Source organism: Carassius carassius, chromosome 44 (genome assembly GCF_963082965.1).
Source record: "Carassius carassius chromosome 44, fCarCar2.1, whole genome shotgun sequence".
NCBI lineage: Eukaryota > Metazoa > Chordata > Actinopteri > Cypriniformes > Cyprinidae > Carassius > Carassius carassius.
The window spans coordinates 11,382,935-11,404,886 of NC_081798.1; the positions used below are offsets into that span (position 1 = coordinate 11,382,935).

General features: G+C 44.0%; 1 protein-coding gene across 2 annotated transcripts in view; it reads right to left on the minus strand.

Annotated features, from left to right (window-relative positions):
- Positions 1-21,952, minus strand: part of LOC132126456 (immunoglobulin superfamily member 21-like) — a 217,592-nt gene that overhangs the window by 59,195 nt on the left and 136,445 nt on the right. For both annotated transcript variants that reach the window (XM_059537707.1, XM_059537706.1), the window contains exon 4: positions 15,116-15,234. In XM_059537707.1, coding sequence (XP_059393690.1) covers positions 15,116-15,234 — 119 coding nt within the window. The remainder of the gene's footprint in view (positions 1-15,115; positions 15,235-21,952) is intronic.

A 21,952-nucleotide genomic window follows, 5' to 3' on the forward strand; every position in this document is an offset into this window, starting at 1 on the left:
TTTTCAATGAGGCTCCTGCTAAGCTAACAAAACAACTTCAAAAAAGATCTTTCCACCATCAAAGAACTAATCGCAGGAGGTCAGACATCATGTCTAAATTTAAGCTTGAGGCCCATGGTAACCTTGCGTACATTACGGCCAGTCAGAGATGAATATGTTGAATACATTGTCCTCAAGAGCAATATCCTGGCCTTTTGGCACATACATCCTTCCACGGTCTCAGGACAGGTCTGAGTCTCTTGGTCTGGACCCAAACATATGAGGATCACTGTGTGTGCATAGACACAGAATCTCACAGACGCTCTACAGACATCCATCAACACCCCCACCTCCATCGCAGCTGCTCCTGCACCAAACACAGTCTCCAAACTCCTTCATGTTTGTGCTGCAGCAAGGTGTCATTAATTCCTCCATTTATAAAAGCTGCACGGCTATATATACACACTGCTTGATTAAAGTTGGGCACCGTAATTGAAGTGAATACCAGTTTATGAAATGAAGGAGTAATTGCTCCCCAAGCACCCACGGCTCAGCGTTATCTTTGCCTCCAGATCTCTCGTTTTCTCTTTTTTAAATGTGTATATAAACATAAGGCCCTTATGTCTCGTGTAGGATGTCCTCTCAATTACTTCCTAACACTTTGCAAAGATTAAAACAAAGTGTTCACACAGTTACGTGACGTGAACTCAAAATGTAGACATAGATGGGTTTGGCGCTTTGAATATTAAAATTTTTTCGCTAAAATGAACTAAAAAGATCAGTTTACACAATCAGTTTACACATGCAATTTCCCTCCTATAGATCTCTTTGCTAGCAGTGTAGCCTATCACCATGTTTAAAGATCTTTAATGGTAACCAAAAGACTTGAATTAGCAAGGGATGATCCTTGAGCCTTGATTGCTTTTGTGCCCTAGGGGGAAAATTCACTAAGAATGAGTTGCTAGTACAATGATAGAGTTGTTTGTTTTTATGCACTGGTGTGCTGTTTTAATGCTTGGTTCACTAAAATAATTATGTAAATCAGGTAACAGTGCAAACACACCCAGAAAATTGGTGCGGAACACAATTTGCACCCTACATTCTCCATCTTGCAGACCACAGAGCTAGATTATAAAAGAAACCGCTGAAATGTAGTGTACTATGGAAAGTTTCTACAGCAGTTCTGAGTTGGCTCATAAAATACAGAAAGTGTGCATCTTTTTCTTCATCCTTTGATGAATAACTGCTGTCATGATCAACAGAAAATGTTAACAAACATGTTTCTTACATAAAACTCTGCCTACTAGCAACAGTGCTTATTGCTGATGCTAACTTTTCCAGTAATGCACTTATAAATTAAGCCAAGCAGCCAGAAATGATCAGAGGGTTTAAAAGCAAAAATGTGAGAGGATAGTTCATCTTAAAACTACAATTCTGTCATCACTTACCCCTCAAATAAAATGCATGAATACTAGCTGAGATTCTTAGTAAATTCACTCCAGTTTTTACTTCCGCATACAAAAAGATGACATTTTGAAAAATTTGTTTGTAAAATCATTTTTTTGAGTCCAATATTTTAAAGTGCACTGATGGAAATATTACTTAACACTAATTTGTAATCAAGTTGGCAATATGTCACCAGTTAGACATGTATTTAGTAATATGTAACATATAAAGCACACTTTGCTAACCCTTTTACTTGGCTACACTGTCTTCTTCTCAATTACGCTTGGTTCATTAAACTTGCTTCATGACAATTAAAAGGTGGTAGTGGACAAAATAAATGAATTAGGCTTAATTCAGCTAAGCCTTTTCAACTTTAAGCCTTTACAGCCAGCAGGACTACTTTAACAGAATATAGCATTTAATTGAACGAATTACTTGCCCAGCTGACTTACTTCACAGGTTTGTCTAAGGTCATCTCTTCTGGAATTAAATGCTACTTCAAGTGCGGCAGTTTAACATACTGTTTAGCCTCTAGAAAGTTATTATATGCATCAATTTCAAATAAATAAATAGCAAGACGTAAACACAAGAAAAAGCTGACACAGGCCTGTCAGCCTGTGATGTGTTGGCAAATGCAGCTGGAGATATGTGAACCAGACTTATTATGAAATGAGCAAGAACAAACATCATCATTATAATGAGATGAGGACATCTCTGTATGTCAATGATAAGGCAATAGATGGCCCCCCAGCCACAAATGACAGGACAAACATCAGCAGTGAGAGAACAGAGCACATTTTCAACACAGACTAAAAGGGAAAATGTTAATTTGTATACCCTTGTATATCACAGAAAGGCCATGAAAACGGTTACATAGAAAGATACTGACACTGAAATATTGCTTTGAGAATTTAATGAACACACGCTCAACTTTGCCATATTCTCAATGATCAAATCTTCATGTAACACTATTGTCTCCAATAGAAAGCAAAGTGTATATTTTCTGTTGATCATGGACAACTTCATGAAAAGAAATGATTTGTCAAATAAAATGCATACAGCATGTTCAAATAAATAGTGCCATTAGAGATTTATTGAACACAGATTATACTTAGTTTTTTACGTTGACTATACAGTAATGTAATCTTCATCATTAGCATGGTGTACCTATAACATTTCTAACCTTGGCTTTGATTTTCTTTTACACTGAGTTGGCCCACAAGTTGGCAACATTGGCCAGGGCCATTGTTTCACAGTTGAAAAGAAACATGACAACAATAACACCAACAAACGCTTGTGTGAGGGGGTTAAAAATACCTGAAACTAGTTTAAACAAGTAAAGTATGTTTTTAATTGGTCATAACTGGGGGGGGGGGGGGGGGGGGTTTGCAGACACTGGATAAGAATGAAACTTTTAGTGTGCATGTGTCAAGCAGCTGTGTTCATATGCAAAACTGAAGCATACTTTGGGCTTGAGTGAATTCTTATTGTCACGGTTCGTGAATGCACCGTCTCTAGCTGTATTCATGTTACGTCATGTTGATTGGTTCATGTGGGATTAGTTAACGCCCTGTCTTTCGTCTCCTGTTTGTCAGATCGTTGTTTGAGGTTCTCGTGTTGATGTCTGTTCGTGCTCCTGTGTTCCTGTCCTTGATCGGTTTCCTGTTTCGGTCCTCCTTGGATTATCACAGTCACTCACGGATTATTACCGCCTATCACCGATCTACCACCACCGTCATCGCTACCAACGCACTCAAATCACCTACTCACCTGTCTGTGCTGCCGTCGTGGTCCCTGCGTCACTCTCCAGCATTTATTCATCACACCTCCTTTCAATTAACTCCATTTACTTGCATCTGCCTCCTGTCCTTCATTGTTAGCGTCACAGAACGATCTGACCAACATGGAGGCAGCGAGTAATCAACCTTCCTCCCTCAAAGATTTCCTCAGTGCCAGTGTTCGTAGGATGGACTCCCAGGAGAGGAATCTTAACGACACTGGTCGCGCGGTTCAGGCTTTGGTGACGCAGGTGTCCGAGCTCACCCAACAGTTCCAGCTATTACGAGCTCCCACTGCGCCACTCACACCGCCTGTTCCACCAGCACCATCTGAGGCCCCCTCCCAGCCGGAACCACGCCTCCCGATTCCGGAGGAGTACTTGGGTGAGCCCGACTTTTGTAGAGCCTTTCTTAACCGCTGTGATATGCACTTTGCCCTCCAGCCCAGAACCTTTGCCAATGGGAGGGCCAAGGTGGCCTTTGTACTTACCCTGCTTTCTGGGAGGGCGGCATTTTGGGGGGTACAGCGGTGTGGGAGAACCAGGACCCATGCTGCGCCTCGTTTCAGGCACTCTCCGCCGAGATGAGACGGGTCTTTGATCGGGCCGCCGCAGGACGGGAGGCAGCCAGGAAGCTGGTGGAGTTACGCCAGCACGAGAGATCCGTCTCGGACTATTCGATCGAGTTCCGGACCCTGGCGGTAGAGTGCCATTGGAACGAGGAGGCGCAGTGGGACATGTTCCTGCATGGGCTGGCTGACCGCGTCCAGAGGGAGATCTACGCCCTGGATCTTCCCTCGTCCCTCATTAGCTCAATAAGCTGGCGCTACGGGTCGATGCACGTCTGGCACGGATGGAGAGGAGGGGTCTACTCAACACCCCATCCAGGGGACCGGCAGACGTGCGATTCAGCGGCGGGGACGTGGCCAGCCCCGTCTACGATCACGAGCCCATGCAGGTAGGGCGAGCTCGGCTTTCCTGGGAGGAGAAGGAGAGGCGGAGGTCCCTGGGCCTATGCCTTTACTGCGGGGGAGCCCATGCTTGTCCGGTAAAAGGCCAGGCCCGGTAGTAAGTATGAGGCTACTATCGGGTGGGATCTCCGCCGAGAAGACCTCATCATCATCATCACCATCATCTTCTACGCTCCTCCCGGTCAGGCTGCGGTGTTCAGCACAGACACATCACTGTCAAGCACTACTGGACTCTGGGGCAGAAGGTAACTTCATGGACAGCACATTAGCCCACAAACTCCACATTCCCCTCAGACCCCTTCCGCACCACATCACGGTTCACGCCCTCACTGGACAGCAACTCCCTACCATCTCATACATTACTGAAGACATCACACTCATCACATCTGGCAATCACTCCGAGACCATCTCCTTTCACATCCTTGACTCTCCCCTGGCACACCAACGGGGTTCTTTTTTGTGGGAAAGAAGGACGGATCACTGCGACCCTGCATTGATTCATGGAGGGGATGAATGGAAGGCCGCTTTTAACACCCCCAGAGGGCACTTTGAATATTTGGTGATGCCCTTCGGGCTCTCCAACTCCCCAGCGGTCTTCCAGGCACTCGTCAACGACGTGCTGCGTGATATGATCGATCAGTTCATTTATGTCTACCTGGACGACATATTGATTTTTTCTTCCTCTCTCCGGGAACATGTGCAGCACGTCCGACGGGTGCTTCAGAGGTTGCTAGAGAATGGGCTTTTTGTCAAGGCAGAGAAATGCGAGTTTCATGCACAGTCAATTCCATTTTTGGGGTATATCGTGTCGACTGAGGGAATACACATGGATCCCGAGAAAGTTAAGGCTGTGGTAGAATGGCCAAGCCCAGATTCTCATAAGGCCCTACAGAGTTTTCTGGGGTTCGCTAACTTCTACCGGCGTTTCATTCGCAACTTCAGCCAACTAGCCGCACCTCTGACTGCCTTGACCTCCGCCAAGACTGCGTTCAGGTGGTCAGACACAGCTGAGGCTGTGTTTGCCAAACTGAAGAGCCGTTTCATTTCAGCCCCTATTCTGATTACCCCTGACCCTACACGTCAGTTTGTGGTGGAGGTCGACGCGTCAGAGGTGGGGGTAGGAGCTGTGTTATCTCAACGTTCTCCCTTAGACGACAAGGTCCACCCTTGCGCGTATTTTTCATATCTTTTATCTCCGGCAGAACGAAATTACGATATTGGTAACCGAGAATTGTTGGCAGTTAAGATGGCATTGGAGGAATGGCGGCACTGGTTAGAAGGATCGGGGGTTCCTTTTATAGTATGGACTGACCACAAGAATTTAGAGTACATTAGCACCGCCAACGGGTTGAACTCCAGGCAGGCTCGATGGGCACTTTTTTTTGGACGTTTTGACTTTACTATTTCGTACCGCCCGGGTTCCAAGAATATCAAACCCAATTCCTTGTAACGTATTTTTGACCTTCCGTACGTGTATTTTTCCTGAGACATTAGTGGTCTCCACTCTCACATGGGAGATCGAATCGAAGGTCAGAACGGCCTTAGAAGGGGTAACGCCTCCGCCCGGGTGCCCACCGAACCGTTTATTTGTGCCGGAGGGATTAAGGTCCAACGTTATCCAGTGGGGACATTGCTCGAATGTAGCTTGCCATCCAGGGGTTAACCGTACTAGATTTTTAGTCAAGCAACGATTCTGGTGGCCACTTTTGGCTCGCGACATTCACAGTTTTGTTTTGGCTTGCTCGGTTTGTGCCACTGGTAAGACTTCCAATCAGCCCCCGGATGGGTTACTCCAACCGCTGCCGGTCCCTTCGAGACCCTGGTCCCACATCGCTCTAGATTTTATTACCGCCCTCCCGCCCTCCCGCCCTCCCAGGGCAACACGGTAGTTTTACACGAGAACCGTGGTGGCCCGGTTCTCGAAGGCAGCCAACTTTATTCCCTTGCCCAAATTACCCTCAGCCAAGGAGACAGCGTTGACCGTCTTAGACCACGTCTTTCGTTTACATGGCCTCCCGATAGACGTGGTTTCCGACAGGGGACCCCAATTTGTGGCTAAATTTTGGCGAGAATTCTGTAGACTACTGGGAGCGACTGTAAGTCTGTCCTCAGGGTTTCACCTCCAGAGCAATGGTCAAACCGAGAGAGCCAACCAAGATTTGGAAAGGGTGTTGCGATGTTTGGTCTCCAAGAATCCTTCCTCCTGGAGCCAACAATTGTCTATGGTGGAGTACGCCCACAATACCTTACCAGTATCAGCTACGGGCCTATCTCCTTTTGAGTGTAGTGTAGGTTACCGGCCACCTATTTTTCCCAGTATGGAATCCGAAGTTGCGGTCCCCTCCGCTCACGCCTTCGTCCAGAGGTGTCACCGCACTTGGACCAGAGCCCGTGAGACTCTACTCCAAGTGGGGGCGCGCACCAAGGCCAAGGCCGATCGCCACCGGTCTAGGCCTCCCGTATACGTCGTGGGTCAAAAGGTGTGGCTTTCTACCAAGAATATTCCTCTCTGTTCCGTATCTAATAAATTGGCTCCCAAATTTATTGGCCCGTTTACTGTCACCAATATCATTAGTCCGGTGGCAGTCCGCCTTAAACTCCCTCCTACGTACAGGAGAATTCATCCCGCCTTTCATGTGTCCAAGATTAAGTCCGTATTTCATTCTCCCATTAATCCGCCTACCCCGGTCCCTCCCCCGCCGCGTCTCGTAGATGGGGAGACCACCTATTTGGTTAATCGCATTCTGGACTCTAGAAGGAGGGGACGCGGATTTCAGTACTTGGTGGACTGGGAGGGTTACGGTCCGGAGGAGAGAAGTTGGGTACCTGCTAGGAACACCCTGGATCACTCCCTTATCGATGATTACAATCGACAGGTAAGAGATTCTGGGGACGCCAGGAGGCGTCCTTAGGAGGAGGGGTACTGTCACAGTTCGTGAATGCACCGTCTCCAGCTGTATTCAGGTTACGTCATGTTGATTGGTTCATGTGGGCAGGTGCGACTCATTCCAACCGCCTATTTAACGCCCTGTCTTTCGTCTCCTGTTTGTCAGATCGTTGTTTGAGGTTCTCGTGTTGATGTCTGTTCGTGCTCCTGTGTTCCTGTCCTTGCTCTGTTTCCTGTTTCGGTCTTCCTTGGATTATCACAGTCACTCACGGATTATCACCGCCTATCACCGATCTACCACCACCGTCATCGCTACCAACGCACTCAAATCACCTATTCACCTGTCTGTGCTGCCGTCGTGGTCCCTGCGTCACTCTCCAGCATTCATTCATCACACCTCCTTTCAATAAACTAAATTTACTTGCATCTGCCTCCTGTCCTCCATTGTTAGCATCACACTTATGTGCCAAAGCCCATGTGTCTCATATCACATCAAATTCTTGATCACACTGCCTTCCAAAATAAATAATCGCTAAAGTTGAAGTTCATAGCAGAGTCAACCCAGACTTTTGAATTAGCATGAAGTCGAGCCTCAGAGACCCTAATACTTTGAATTATAAGCCTAAAAAGCAAATGATTGAATTTCTTAGCAAAAATTCATTAAAACGGACATTCTTATTTATGACGTCCTTTAGCAAATTATAATAATGCCAGCGCAAGGCTTCCTATTAATGAACTCTTTTTCACTCATTTTCATTCTCTCACTCGTCATGATTTTTTTCTCCCCTCCACCCGGTGAACTTGCCACACTAATAGGTTATGAATAATTCTGTTTCAGCTTAGATGGCAATTAGCCACAATGCTAGAGGCTATACTTCTTCCCCGGGTAGAGGTGTTGGGATTTACGAGTGTCAGTTAGATGAGGTGCACACACTTTCCTTCGATTCCTAACCAATTACAAGCTAGATTCTTCAAAACATCTCGTATTGATAAAGAGCAGCCCATTAATATGAACTCTACCATCTATAGGGCTTCTGACGAGCATGTAATTTGCTCTTACTGGGTTGTGTTCTCCAGCTCAAGGGGCTGGAAGTGGTGTTCTTTTTTTCAGGGGCATATTTATTCACATCAACCCTTCTAGGGCTTTTCACCGACTTCCGACAGACTGTCTTATCAGAGAGCTCAGCAGCTTACCAGGATGATTCCCTGATTTGGCGATAGAGATAATTGCTAATGAGCTCTATATAACAGCCAGTCATCAATTTTTTTTTATTAATAATAATAAATAAAACAAATAAATATACTAAATAATTAAATGGTAAAACTTACCAAACTTTTTTAAAGTACTTTCAATTGTACTGTAAAATAAAATAAAAAAAATCATTGTAATTGCAACAAAGAAAGCCATAAATCTGATAGTAGCATGAAACTATTTTGCAATTATCATGCAGCTCCATTTATTTATCTTAAAGGTCCCGTTTTTTGCGCCTTTTTTGAAGCTTTGATTGTGTTTACAGTGTGCAATATAACGTGTTCATGTTTCGCGTGTAAAAAAACACAGTATTTTTCACACGATTCACCTATCTGTATACCGCTGTTTTCACTGTCATAAAAACAGGCTGATGACTTCCTTGTTCTTTAAAGTCCCTCCTTCAGAAATTGTACTCGGTTACTAACGTAAGCTCGGTTCTAGAAGAGCGAACGAGTACTGCGTCTTAGCTAAGTTGCTACGGGAAAAGTCTCTTTTCACGAAATACTGAAGCAAAACATTATCCTTAATTTTGTATTTTTGTAAATCGCATTTGCAGCAGTACACAGCCATAGGCGAGACGGCTCGCTCGCTCATTGGCTGTTCTGCGGGCAACTGCACAGCCTATCGAGCGCAGGCTGATGCAACATCAGACCAATAAGGGTGCTTCCCGCCCTTCTTGCTACTTCCCGCCGAAATGGGTGTGGCCCATCCTATAGAAGCGAACCAGAGTGAATCGTACGCACGGCAGAGAACGCAGTACTCGTTCGCTCTTCTAGAGAGAACCGAGGTTACGTTAGTAACCGAGTACGTTCTCTTACGAGAGCTCTCTCGTACTGCGTCTTAGCTAAGACGCTACGGGAACCCTATGTAAAACGCCGTGCGCGCAGGGATCGCACACCAATAAACCTGAAGCAACGCCCAGGATTTACAGTGCACAGTCACCCGAGGGACTCACAGAGAGTCCAGGACAGTAAGGGGGAAAGCCCTCCGTCCCATATCTAGCAGCATCCGCAGATGCGGCAATATGACATCACACAGCCGAGGCAAGGCCTGACCAATGTGGCAATGCAGGTCTTACGCAATACTGCCCATATAACAGTCGGCAGCTCATAACGCTCACGAACTCAGAGTTCCCCTCAGGGCCCTGATTCGACTATACCGACAGCAGCCTTGCTTGCAAGGCGGGAACCTCCAGGTTATAGAACCTGATAAATGTAGACGGCGAGGCCCAACCTGCCGCCATACATATATCCTGCAAGGAGATCCCAGTAGACCACGCCCACGACGAGGCGACGCCCCTTGTGGAGTGTGCTCTGACGCCCAGTGGGCACTGAAGGCCCCTGGAAGCATAAGCTAATGCTATGGCGTCCACTATCCATCTGGATAGAGTCTGTCTCGAAACAGCCATTCCCTTGGAACGTCCACTGAACGAGACAAACAGCTGCTCAGTCTGTCGAAAGACAGCGGAGCGAGACACATAAGCTCTTAAAACCCTAACAGGGCAAAGAAGACTCGAGTCTCTATCCTCTCCTGACACCGATAGGGCAGACAGGGCAATAACCTGAGCCCGAAACGGCGTGTTAAGGGACTTCGGCACATAACCATGCCTAGGTTTGAGTATGACCCTTGAGTCATTAGGCCCAAACTCCAAGCTGTTTCAGAAACGCTGCGATGGCCGCCACATAAACTTTGAGCGTGGATGGGGCTCTGCCCTTATCCAACAGCTCCTGTAGGAAGGAGAGAACCTCCGTCACCTCACAACTAAGGGGTGAACATCCCTGAGCTGTGCACCAGCTGGAGAACACCGACCACTTCGAGGCATACAGCCGTCGAGTCGACGGAGCTCTAGCCTGAGTGATGGTATTTAGCACTCCCACTGCGAGATCAGCGGGTAACCGTTGAGCGCCCACACATGGAGGGACCACAACTCCGGTTGAGGGTGCCAAATCGAACCCCTGGCCTGCAAGAGGAGGTCCCTCCTCAACGGCACTGGCCACGGGGCGACATCTGCTAACTGCATCAAATCTGGGAACCATGGTTGGTTCTTCCAAAAAGGTGCTACAAGCAGTATTGAACATCTCGTTTCTCTCACCCGCTCTATCACCTGCGGAAGGAGGGAGACGGGAGGGAAAGCATAAAGCGGGCAGCACGGCCATTTCCGTGACAGCGCGCTTTCGTTCTTGGAAAAGAACGCGGGGCAGTGAACGTTTTCGTGGGATGCGAAGAGGTCCACCTCCGCCCTGCCAAATCTCTCCCACAACAGCCGGACTGTTTGCGGGTGTAGACACCATTTGCCTGTGGGAACATTGTCTCTGGACAACCTGTCTGGACCCAGATTCTGTAGCCCAGGCACATGAACTGCCCTCAGCGAGCGCAAGTTGCGCTGAGCCCAAACCAGGAGGCGTTCCGCCAGCCTGTACAGGTTTCGCGACCCGAGACCGCCCTGGCGATTTATGTAGGACACCATAGAGACATGTTGTCTTAACGGACTAAGACGTGGCGGCCGTTGATTTGGGGACAAAAGCGCGTCAGCACGTTCTCCACTGCCAGCATTTCCAGACAGTTGATATGATGGAGCTTTTCCTGTTCTGACCACAGGCCAAAGGACGGTCTGCCCTCGAGCAGCGCTCCCCATCCCGAAGTGGAGTTGTCCATCGACACCATCTTCACATTCGAGGAAGTCCCCAATGAATGCCCAATGCGCGCTGTGGTGACAGCCGCGCCGTCATGGAACATGAGTTCAGAGCTATACCCAAATACAGTATCGTCTGACTGGGGTTCAGCTAACTCTTCGTCCAGTTGCCACTGAGACCGAGTTTCTCGAGGTGATTGAGTAAAACGGCCCTGTGCTCCACGAGCTCTGCTCGTGATTGAGCCAGAATCAGCCAGTTGTCCAAATAGTTCAGCACTCGCACGCCTCTGAGTCTGAGAGGAGCGAGCGCTGCGTCCATGCACCTTGTAAATGTATGAGGAGCCATGGACAAGCCGAACGGCAGGACTGTAAACTGGTATGCCTGGCCCTCGAAGGCGAATCTCAAATATCGCCTGTGACTGGACACTATCTGTATTTGAAAATACGCGTCCTTCAGATCTATTGACATGAACCAGTCTCCTCTGCGAATCTGCGCGAGGAGCTTCCTGGTCGTAAGCATTCTGAAACTGCGTTTCACCAATGCCTTGTTCAGCTGTCTTAGATCCAGCATGGGCCTGAGACCCCCGTCTTTCTCGGGCACCAGAAAGTATCTGCTGTACAGCCCCCCCGCTTTGAACTCGAGACACAGGCTCTACAGCCCCTTTGCTCAACAGTTTTGATATTTCGGCCCGAAGTATGTGTGCTACTATTGTTTTGACCGTAGTTTCGACGCGCTAAAAAGAGCGGAGGGCGTTGAAAAAAAACTGTAGCGAGTAGCCTCTCTTTATAATGCCTAGCACCCAATCCGAAACTCCTGGAAGCACTGACCATGCATCTGCATGAATGGCTAAGGGCTGGATGCGAAGCGCGCTCTGTTGACTGGGCAACGGCGGCGCTTGGGTGCGGTGCACCATGGGCGTTATGCCTGTGGCATTTGAGGCGGGGAGCGCGCTGATCACAGCGGGCAGATCGCTCCTCCTCGACCCTGTCCCGGTGCTTAACCAATTGGGGGAGGGCTGAACGGGTCCCGTGGGACTCGTGATGTCTGCGAGTAACTGTGGGCTGCAAGTGTGCACATTTACCACTTTCGACTCGCTGTCTGCCTGGGCAGAGCGTACGTGCACGGGTTTCGTTTTTACTGAAACCCCGTGCCGTGTGTGACATAGTGTATGTGGGCACTGAGGAGTGGGCACGTTTACTATGCGGCGCGCGTAACCGACCTGAGTTGATCTTATGTGCGCGAGCCCTGTGTGCAGGGCTGTGCTTACATGTGGAGATGGGCACTGAGGAGTGGGCATCGTCACTACATTTATAGCACCATCGGCCGTGGCCGGACGAACGTGCACGGGTTTCGTTTTTACAGAAACCATATGACGCGTGTGACATAGTGATTGTGGGCACTGAGGAGTGGGCACGTTTACTATGCAGTGCGCGCGATCGACTTGAGTCGCTTTTATGGGCGCGAGCCCCTGTGTGAAGGGCTGTGCTTATATGTGGAGATGGGCACTGAGCAGTGGGCATCGTCACTACATTTATAGCACCATCGGCCGTGGCCGGGACACCAGAAATTACACCTCTTTCGGGAAATATCTGGGTAGCCGTGATAACGGTTTTTGTGTGCAGGCAAGCGGGCAACCGTACAGGCTTGTGCATTGCAAAAGACGCTGAAACAGTCACAATCCCTGGAACTGAAACAGCGGCGCACTTAGGTGAGAGTTCGGCCGCGGCGACTCGTACATCGGCGCTTTCCTAGGATGGCTTCGGGGGTCCTGGCCTCACCGTAATCCTCTGCTGCGGTCCCCGCGGTGCGGGGCGACGGCCAGTAGAGCGAGAACGGCGGTCTCGAGCTGCGTTGCTGAAGCTGTTGTGATAACGGCTTTTGTGTGCAGGCAAGCGGGCAACTGTGCAGGCTTGCGCGTTGCAGAAAACGCTGAGACAGTCACAATTCCTGGAACTGAAACAGCGGCACGCTTGGGTGAGAGCTCGGCCACAGCGGAACTCGTACACCGGTGGTTCGATGAAGCAGCCATCGTGTGTAGTGCAGACGCAGCCTGCTCAGCAGCAGAAAAGATTCGCGCGAGCAGAGGTGACGTCATGCAGCAGGCTTTAGATGGCAACACCGCTTCCGTCCGCCGTCCAGCAGAGGGCGGACAAAGGTGCGTCGCTATCGCCTGTTCCACCGGCGGAAGTGACAGGTAGTTCCTCTGACGAGCCGCAGGAAGGCATCTTAAAAAAGACGCAAGCTCTTTTACGAGTGTGTGTCGCAGAGCGAACACACACACACGCATAAAGAACAGTTGGATATAACAGAATTGAAAGGATATGTGCGCCGGAGAGCGCAGCAGGAACGGCAGTGGAAGGCAGCGAAGGCCAGCAGCTTTAGAAGTGGCTCGTCCCGCTGAGATGCCGAGATCAGAGGGCGCTTGCTTCCTTCGTGATCCAGCGATGCGTGAGCTTCGCTGAAGAGATGAAAAATCAGGTGAGTCAGCCTTTTCGAGCTCCTTTTATAGGTTGGGCCACACCCGTTTCGGCGGGAAGTGGCAAGAAGGGCGCGAAGCACCCTTATTGGTCTGATGTTGAATCAGCCTGCGCTCAATAGGCTGTGCAGTTGCCGCAGAACAGCCAATGAGCGAGCGAGCCGTCTCGGCTATGGCTGTGTAATGCTGCAAATGCGCTTTACAAAAATACAAAATTAAGGATAATTTTTTGCTTCAGTATTTCGTGAAAAGAGACTTTTCCCGTAGTGTCTTAGCTAAGACGCAGTACGAGAGAGCTCTCGTAAGAGAAACGTAACGAGTTCTGATTGTGCCAGCGGTTCCTGTGTTGTGATTCGACAGAAGCTGAACGCACGCTGCCCTCCTGTAAACGCGCAATTGGACTAGTTTTGAGAAGCAAGTGGGCAGGAGCATTAGCTGGAGATATACTTCTAATCACAGGAGCGTTTTTACTGAAGATATGCGGATGAAAATGCATTCGTTTTTTTGCACAGCCCTAACATCTAACGTTAGTTAACAAAGCTAAACAGCGTTGCCCTTTGTGTAATAAGTTACAGAAACTGTTAAACGCACCAACTTAAATAATAAAATACACTTACCGGTTGTGGTCCATAAACAATGCCTTCTCCAGACAAAGGAACTAGAGGGATGTAGTCCAAACGGGTCATTTTTTGTAGGCAAATTCTGTTAAATAAAATATCTCGCTTGGCATTGAACTTTGAGCTTTAGAATTTTACAGATATTATTTATACTCTAACAAGAACATTACACACTAACTAAAGTTTAAAACATGGGATCACGAAGAAGGGGACCTTTAATTTTACATTCGACATAATTAAATGTAAAAATAAAATTTAAAATTAAATTAAAAAAGATCAGCTTCTCATCAACTCCTGAACCCCCGTTTGGGAAACCATGCTGTTGCATATTCTCTTCAAACATGAATATAAAAAAGTTATTTTGCATTTTAAAGTATTTCACTGTAGAATTTTAAACTGCAAAGCATTAGATAATGTTCTCTAATAAGGCTTGTTTTTGCCTTATTTACGAAAGTTAGGGAAGCTTTTATAAAGTCTTACCAAAAAAAAAAAGAGAGAGAGAGAGAGAGATGAGAACATGCGTAAAACGATTAAAAGCAAATCATCTCCTTTTGTAATCTTTGCATTTTCATCGCCTCCGAGTTTCCCAAATGATGCTTTGCGGCACAGCATGAATATAAGAAGCAAGTGGGGAAGTTCAAAGTGAAGTGTTATGAATTACGCACAAACACAAACACAGACGCTACTCTACCTCCCATTCAAAGGTCCTTATCACATGGAGACAGTCAGCCTTAATGATCAGCCCATTCAGAAGCAACCTGCCAAGCTCTAACAGAGAAAACACGGCAGACTTCCAAATGACAAAAACAGGATAAAGCACTTCAAAGCCTCATGTGACCAGTTAAAGGACAACGAAAGAGATTGGGGGTCAGCTTTTGGATGCAACGCCGCCACTTTCATGTCAACTACATAATGCCAAAAGTCGTTCTGAGCAAATTATGGCCCACTTAATCCTGAATATACTGTACAGTTACATTTTCTTGTTTGAAGATGGTTTCAAATTAGTGCATGCTGTTCCACAAGCTTGATGGAGAGAAAATACAGAAGGGAACATATCGGAAGTGCATATATACTTACACATCACCGTAAGCAAGACGTTCCCTGATGCTAGGACGACTTTCTCCCGTGTCGCTCGGTCATAGATTCCTACATGGCATTCATAAGGTCCGTTGTCTGAGATCCGGACCTCTGGGAGCCTGTGGAAAAAAGTTAAAAATTAACTGTAAGACGTTTTCAGTGATTCAAAGACTGAATATATTTATGAAGGCTTGCATCAAGATTCCCCTGACAGACATACAGTACATCCTGAAACTAGATTCAAGCAATTGTTAAACAAATCCAAGCAAATTTTGGCAACTGACATGATGCTAGGGTGTTCTGGCAGCTCTTTAGTGACATTCTCAGTGACATTTGGGACTTTAAATATGGTTCTGGTTCTTCTTCAGTGTAAACTTTTTTTAGCACCTTCACGGTGAAAACCATTTTTATTTTATTTTTTATCAAATTTGCTTATAAATGTAATAGAACACTTCTTCACAACTCCAAAGGAAAGTAAAAAATATACAAAATAATTATTTTATTAAAATACAGACTTCTCCAAAGAGTCAAAGACTTCATTCTGCATTCTGAGCATGGACTACAATGCAAATAAAAATGAGATTTTCAGCTGCAGACAGCAGATCAAAATCGAGGACAATTGTCCTTACTGGCCTCCTGTAGAAGAGGAGAGACTGCAGTTAAGCAGAAGCAACTAGGTATGCTGTCATAGTAATGTGCCAGGTGAAATAAATGAGACTACTGCCTAAGAAAACAGTTGTCTGTCTGCTGGCTCAACACATTCCCATAATTCCTCACTCCATCCATCCATTTCTGCTGTCCCTGGAGCCCCACAGAGGGGGGTAGACTGCTGATGATGGCTGATAGGAATACTGAAATACTCGACTTTGTGATTCATTTTTGTAGATTTGTTCCTTTTTCATTATGTTCCTCTCTTTTTCTTTGCATTTTCTCTCTCAGGATACCCAATAAAACAAATAGGAGGCTGTATTACTAACGGTACTGGCTGAGTAAAAGTGGCTATTGCTGCAAACCATAAAAATAGATTAGAAAATGTGAGCCAAGTTTAATCTCGGAAGCTAGAATGATGGCTAATTTTAAGCTATATGCTACCAAAAAGAAGTATTTCATCTTGCTTTTCATGAAAAACATCTAACAAGTACACTTAACTGAAAAGCAAAATTGCATAAGATATTATAACTAAAAAAAAAAAAAACTGTAATATTGTGAAATATTATTATCATTTTAAATAACTTATATTCTTAATATATTTTTAAAATGTCATTTATTATTGTGATGTCAAGGCTAAATTTTCAGCATTATTCCTCCAGTCTTTAGTGTCACATGATCCTTCAGAAACCATTTTAATATACTGATTTGCTGTGCATGAAATATCTGCTATTATTTGTCTGCAAACTGTGATACATTTTTGATCAAAGCAGAGTGGTTTGTTTTTAGACACTTTTGGTCTTTTTTGTTTGCAAATCTTTTGAGTCTGGATAGCATAGTTTCTCAAGTCTCATGAAAAATAATGAAACAAAACAATAATGAACAAAAAAAATCCATTCCTTTTTCACTTCAGTCAAGTGATCCTTTAACAATCTCAACAGCATCTGCTTAAGCTCGACGCCGGTCGACAATGTCCTGCTGCTCAGCCCCATTAAAACAAGAAGAAGTGAAACCAAGCTCATTTATATTGAATGAGGGCAGCGGGTGAGTTCTCAGCACAAGCCCATGAGCATTCTTTTCATGTACGCCTCCACCCCTCCCCACCGTGGCTTTCTTTCTCCCACACCTCAGATAGCTCACTTAGACTTGAGCAGAAACACAGGCAGAGTTAATTGCAGTGCGTTCACCATCATGGCGATGGCAACAAAACAGTGGCTGTAAACAAAACCACTCTGCCATTTCTCTTCATAGATGTCCATAATTTTATCCCTGTCTATTGACAGTTTTTGTTTTGTTTTTGTTCGTTTTTTTCTCTCCCTTTACTTCCAGGGCTGCTTGACATGCATGGACCATGATGATTGGATGAGAGGTTTGGCTCCAGCTTTGTACATTGGCATTGGTCTCACGTTCCACCCTGCAAGTGTCCTCTCTCTGGATGAGCTTTACTGCCCGGGTCTCTGAATCCCAGCCAGCGCATTTCTCAATTCCTGCCTCTCTTACCTCTCCACCTCTCCTTCTTTCTGCCGTTCGACACTCGCTGTCTCTTATTTGCTCATTCTCTCACCTCTGTTGCATACTTCCTCTATGGATTGCTGAAATGCTGGCAATGTTGCACAATAGTCTGGCTCTCTATGGTATTCAGTTCTTCAAAATAACCTCAATGGGACTGAAATTCCAGCTTCTTCACCAGTCTTTCTCACTCTCACCATCTCTGTATTCTCTCTCTCTCTCTCTCTCTCTCTCTCTAACTGTGCTCTAAAAATGTAGATGGATTGTTAATCAGAGAGTAATAAAAAGCCGATTAGCACTAAATCACACCGAGGTAAGAAGGGATTTGCCTAGCCAGGTCCTGCCACTCTGCAGTGTGTTTAAGTGTGTGTGTGTGTGTGTGTGTGTGTGTGTGTGTGTGTGTGTGTGTGTGTGTGTGTGTGTGTGTGTGTGTGTGTGTGTGTGTGATGAGAAGGACAGAGTGCTCATTGCCAGGAATATAACATTCTGTAATTACAGAAATGTGCCATGAATTTCTCAGCTGAGGCCTGTTCTTATTGGTGTTGTGGGCGTATTATTTTAGAATATGTCTGAGGCTGAATTTATGATGTTGGAATATTCACAATAGCTCATGTTTTCATGAGTCATCAAACAGAAAGGTCTGCTGAGGTGATCTTTCACTCGAACATTAACTTATAGGGCCTTGAACTTCAGTTAAAAATGGTTCACAAACCAATTTCATTCAACATGGCAATTTATCCATGAATAGATTTGTGAATGATTTACAAAGAAATTAATTATTTGTGTTTCATGAATGAGGCTCATTGTAACCACAGTAATGGTTGGCCAACTTTTCAATGGCTCACGTCAATCCATGGTTGCTAAAATCACACTTTTGCCTGAATTATAAAACCATTGGGGCTCTTTGCAAACTTTCAAATAGTTTTAAAGGGTATAACAACATGAAAAAAAAAATTAAATAAATACAATCTCTACTGAAACACCAGGGGCCTCTGATATTTTCAAAGGGTTCACAAGAAGAAGAAGAAGAAGAAGAAGAAGAAGAAGAAAACCTTTAGCAAAACAACACTTATCAATTTAAATGCCACTAGGATGCCTCTGCAAACTTTCAAAGAGCTTCCAAGATGAACAAAACAAAAACAAAACCATACAATTTAACTTAACCCTTGTGCGTTGTTGGGGACGTTTTCTTCCACTAGGGGGTAAAGTTGAGTCTTATTTTGGCCACAAAATAATTTTTTTTTGAAATTTTTCAAAAACTCAACGGTACACTGTGGGCAAATTCACTAACCTTTCGGGATGTTCGTGGATGAAAACATCCACTAAATTAAACTGCTGTAAAAATGTATCAGATAAATATTTTTTTCATTTTTTTTGCATAAATCTATTAATCAACCTCAGTCCTGATCAAAACTACCACATTTTTTACCACAAACTTTTGAATTACCAAGTTCATAAATGATGTCACTGATTTGGGGGAAAAAACACACAAAATTACATATTTTCAATATAAAAAGTGATTGTGGACTGGATTTATTTTTTTGTTTTTTTTTTTGTTTTTTTTTGCATTGTTAGTTTTTGTGCAGCATTAGATTTAAATTTTTTCTCCCTAATTTGTTGTTGGTGGCTGTTTTTGCCCCATTGACTTCCATTATAACGACATTTTTTGCTTGCAAAGCCATGACACCATATAATCATGCATTCTTGATTGTTTGTGGTTTTCACTTTTGGGAAGAGGTAAAAAAAACGTATTTTTACAGTTGATCACTAGGTGGGAAAAATAATCCTTTAAATAGGCCTGTGCAAAAAAAGGCTTGGTTTCTGGCTTGTATATGAAGTTATATGGAGTATAACAGCAAATTATAGTGTTTGTGTGCGTGTGAGATTCTTGATTGTTGGTGGGTTTCCCTGTTGGGAAGAGGTAACATTTGTATTTTTTTACAGTTGATCACTAGGTGGGACCATTAACCCTTTAGATAGGCCTGTGCAAAAAAAAGGCATAGTTTCTGGCTTGTATGGAGTTATATGGAGTATAATAGCAAATTATAGTGTGTGTGTGTGTGTGTGTGTGTGTGATAGAGAGAGAGAGAGAAAGAGAGGGTGTGAGAGAGACCTTTTTTGCAGTACAGTATTTGAAAAAATCTAAATATGCACCTCATGCTCTCAGAACTACATGGAGTAAACAATAAAAAAATAAGTGTGTTTATGCACCTGCTTCCTATTGATGGTGAAAAGTACAGATGGCCTATATGTGAAAAGTTCCTCTTTTCTTGATGGTAAAGCCAGTTTAAAACCTTAAAATCCTGTAAAAAAATCTACTTCGCATCAAATTTATGAACAAAATGTATTATGAACCAAAATGCAATACCAACTTCAAATAAGCTGCAGCTCGCTGGAGGGGTCACGCTACATAATCATTTCTAAAACTTTGGTACAAGTCAAGCCCTTTCTCGTGTTGCTTGCTGCTCTTCTCACCATTAAATATCCAGCACGATGGCATGCAAGCGTTTAAATCCACGTACTTTGCTTTTGTTTAGTCTATTCGCTTGTTAAGTCTGACGTCACGTAGCAGCGCTTCCGTGTCCAAACGCTCTATCAGTTACCACGAGAAAACAACAAAAGGTGCTAATATAAACAAAACAATGTGATAGAATACTAGCGAGAAAGTTATAATATTAACCTTTAACTCCATACCGAAGTACCAGATAGCCAGACAATGAAAATATAAATATAAAAAAAATATATAAAAATTATTTGTGTTTGGGACGCTGTGAGCACGGAGACTGTAGTGTATATCGTAAGTTTGAAAGCGTTTAACTTAAATTATCAATATGAATAAACAGTGCTCATAAATGGCTGCTGAGGTCATATTCTCAAGTGAAGCGAGTTGAGGCCTGGACCCGGAAACAGCGCTTCTTACGTCATCACTTAACAACCGAATACTTTCACCACCATTAAAAGGCAGCAGGTGCATAAATACACTTTTGTTTACTCTATGTAGTTCTAAGAGCTGAGGTGTACATTGTGATTTTCTGAAATACATTAAGGTAAGTGCGCAAAGGTCTCTCTCACACACACTCTCTCTCTCTTTCTCTCACACACACACACACACACACACACACACACACACACACACACACACACACACACACACACACACACACATACACACTCAATATAATATGCTGTTATACTCCATATAGCTTCATATACAAGTCAGAAACTAAGCTTTTTTTGCACATGCCTATCTAAATGGTTAATGGTCCCACCTAGTGATCAACTGTAAAAATAACAAATGTTACCTCTTCCCAACAGGGAAAACCACCAACAATCAAGAATCTCACACACACACAAACACTATAATTTGCTGTTATACTCCATATAACTCCATATACAAGCCAGAAACTAAGCCTTTTTTTGCACAGGCCTATATAAAGGGTTAATGGTCCCACCTAGTGATCAACTGTAAAATTAACAAATTTTACCTCTTCCCAAAAGGGAAAACCACAAACATTCAAGAATGCATGATTACATGGTGTCATGGCTTTGCAATCAAAAAATGTCGTTATAATGGAAGTCAATGGGGCACAAACAGCCACCAACAACAAATTAGGGAGAAAAAATTAAATTTAATGTTGCACAAAAACTAAAAATGCATCAAAGCCAATGTTGCTACTAATCTTTGACATGCCCAAGACTGTTATAAAAAGTTAAAAAAAAATCCAGCCAGAATTACTTTTATATTGAAAATAAGTCATTTTGTGTGTTTTTTCCCCCAAATCAGTGACATCATTTATGAACTTGGCAATTAAAGAGTTAAAATCTTGGATTTTTAAAAAAACATTTGGTAGTTTTGATCAGGACTGAGGTTGATTAACAGATTTATGTAAAAAAAAAAAAATAAAAAAAAATATGAATCTGATAAATTTTTACAGCAGTTTAATTGAGTGGATGTTTTCATCCCGAACAACTTGAAAGGGTAGTGAATTTGAACAATCCACAAGGGTTAAAAATGGTACATAAAAAAAAAATAATAATAATAATAATTCAAAGATAAAAATCAAGATGTTGTACAATAAAATCGATGTAAGGCCATTGATGTAACTACTCTTAATGGCAAGGCTGATGGTAATCAAATGGCCTGGATGTTTACAAATATAATGTTAGAAAATATAAATTAAAATTTAGAAAATGACAAAATTGGCAAATAAATGTACAGTTGAGGTCAAAAGTTTACCCCTTTCAGAATCTAGAAAATGTTAACTACTGTATTTCATCGAATTAGAGATATCATACAAAATGCATGCTACTGTTCATTTAGTACTGACCTGAATTAAATATATACACATAAAGGATGCATACATATAGTTCACAAGGTGTAAAATTTTGACCTCAACTGTACTAATGATGCCCATTTCCAACTTTAAAGGCACTATGGAAAATTTAACAGTACACTTTATAGTCACACCCAAATTAGTGGTAATTTCATAAAAACTATGAAAAATATTATTTAAAATGTTTGCTGATTTGCTTTTTCCCATGACTAAAATGAGATGATGACAAGACAATAAGATCTATAAATGATAACTGTGACTATATCAACATGCAATATCGTTGACGATAAAAGATGAGACTAAAATGTATCTTAAAAAAATCAAAATCATACAAAAATCTATTTTT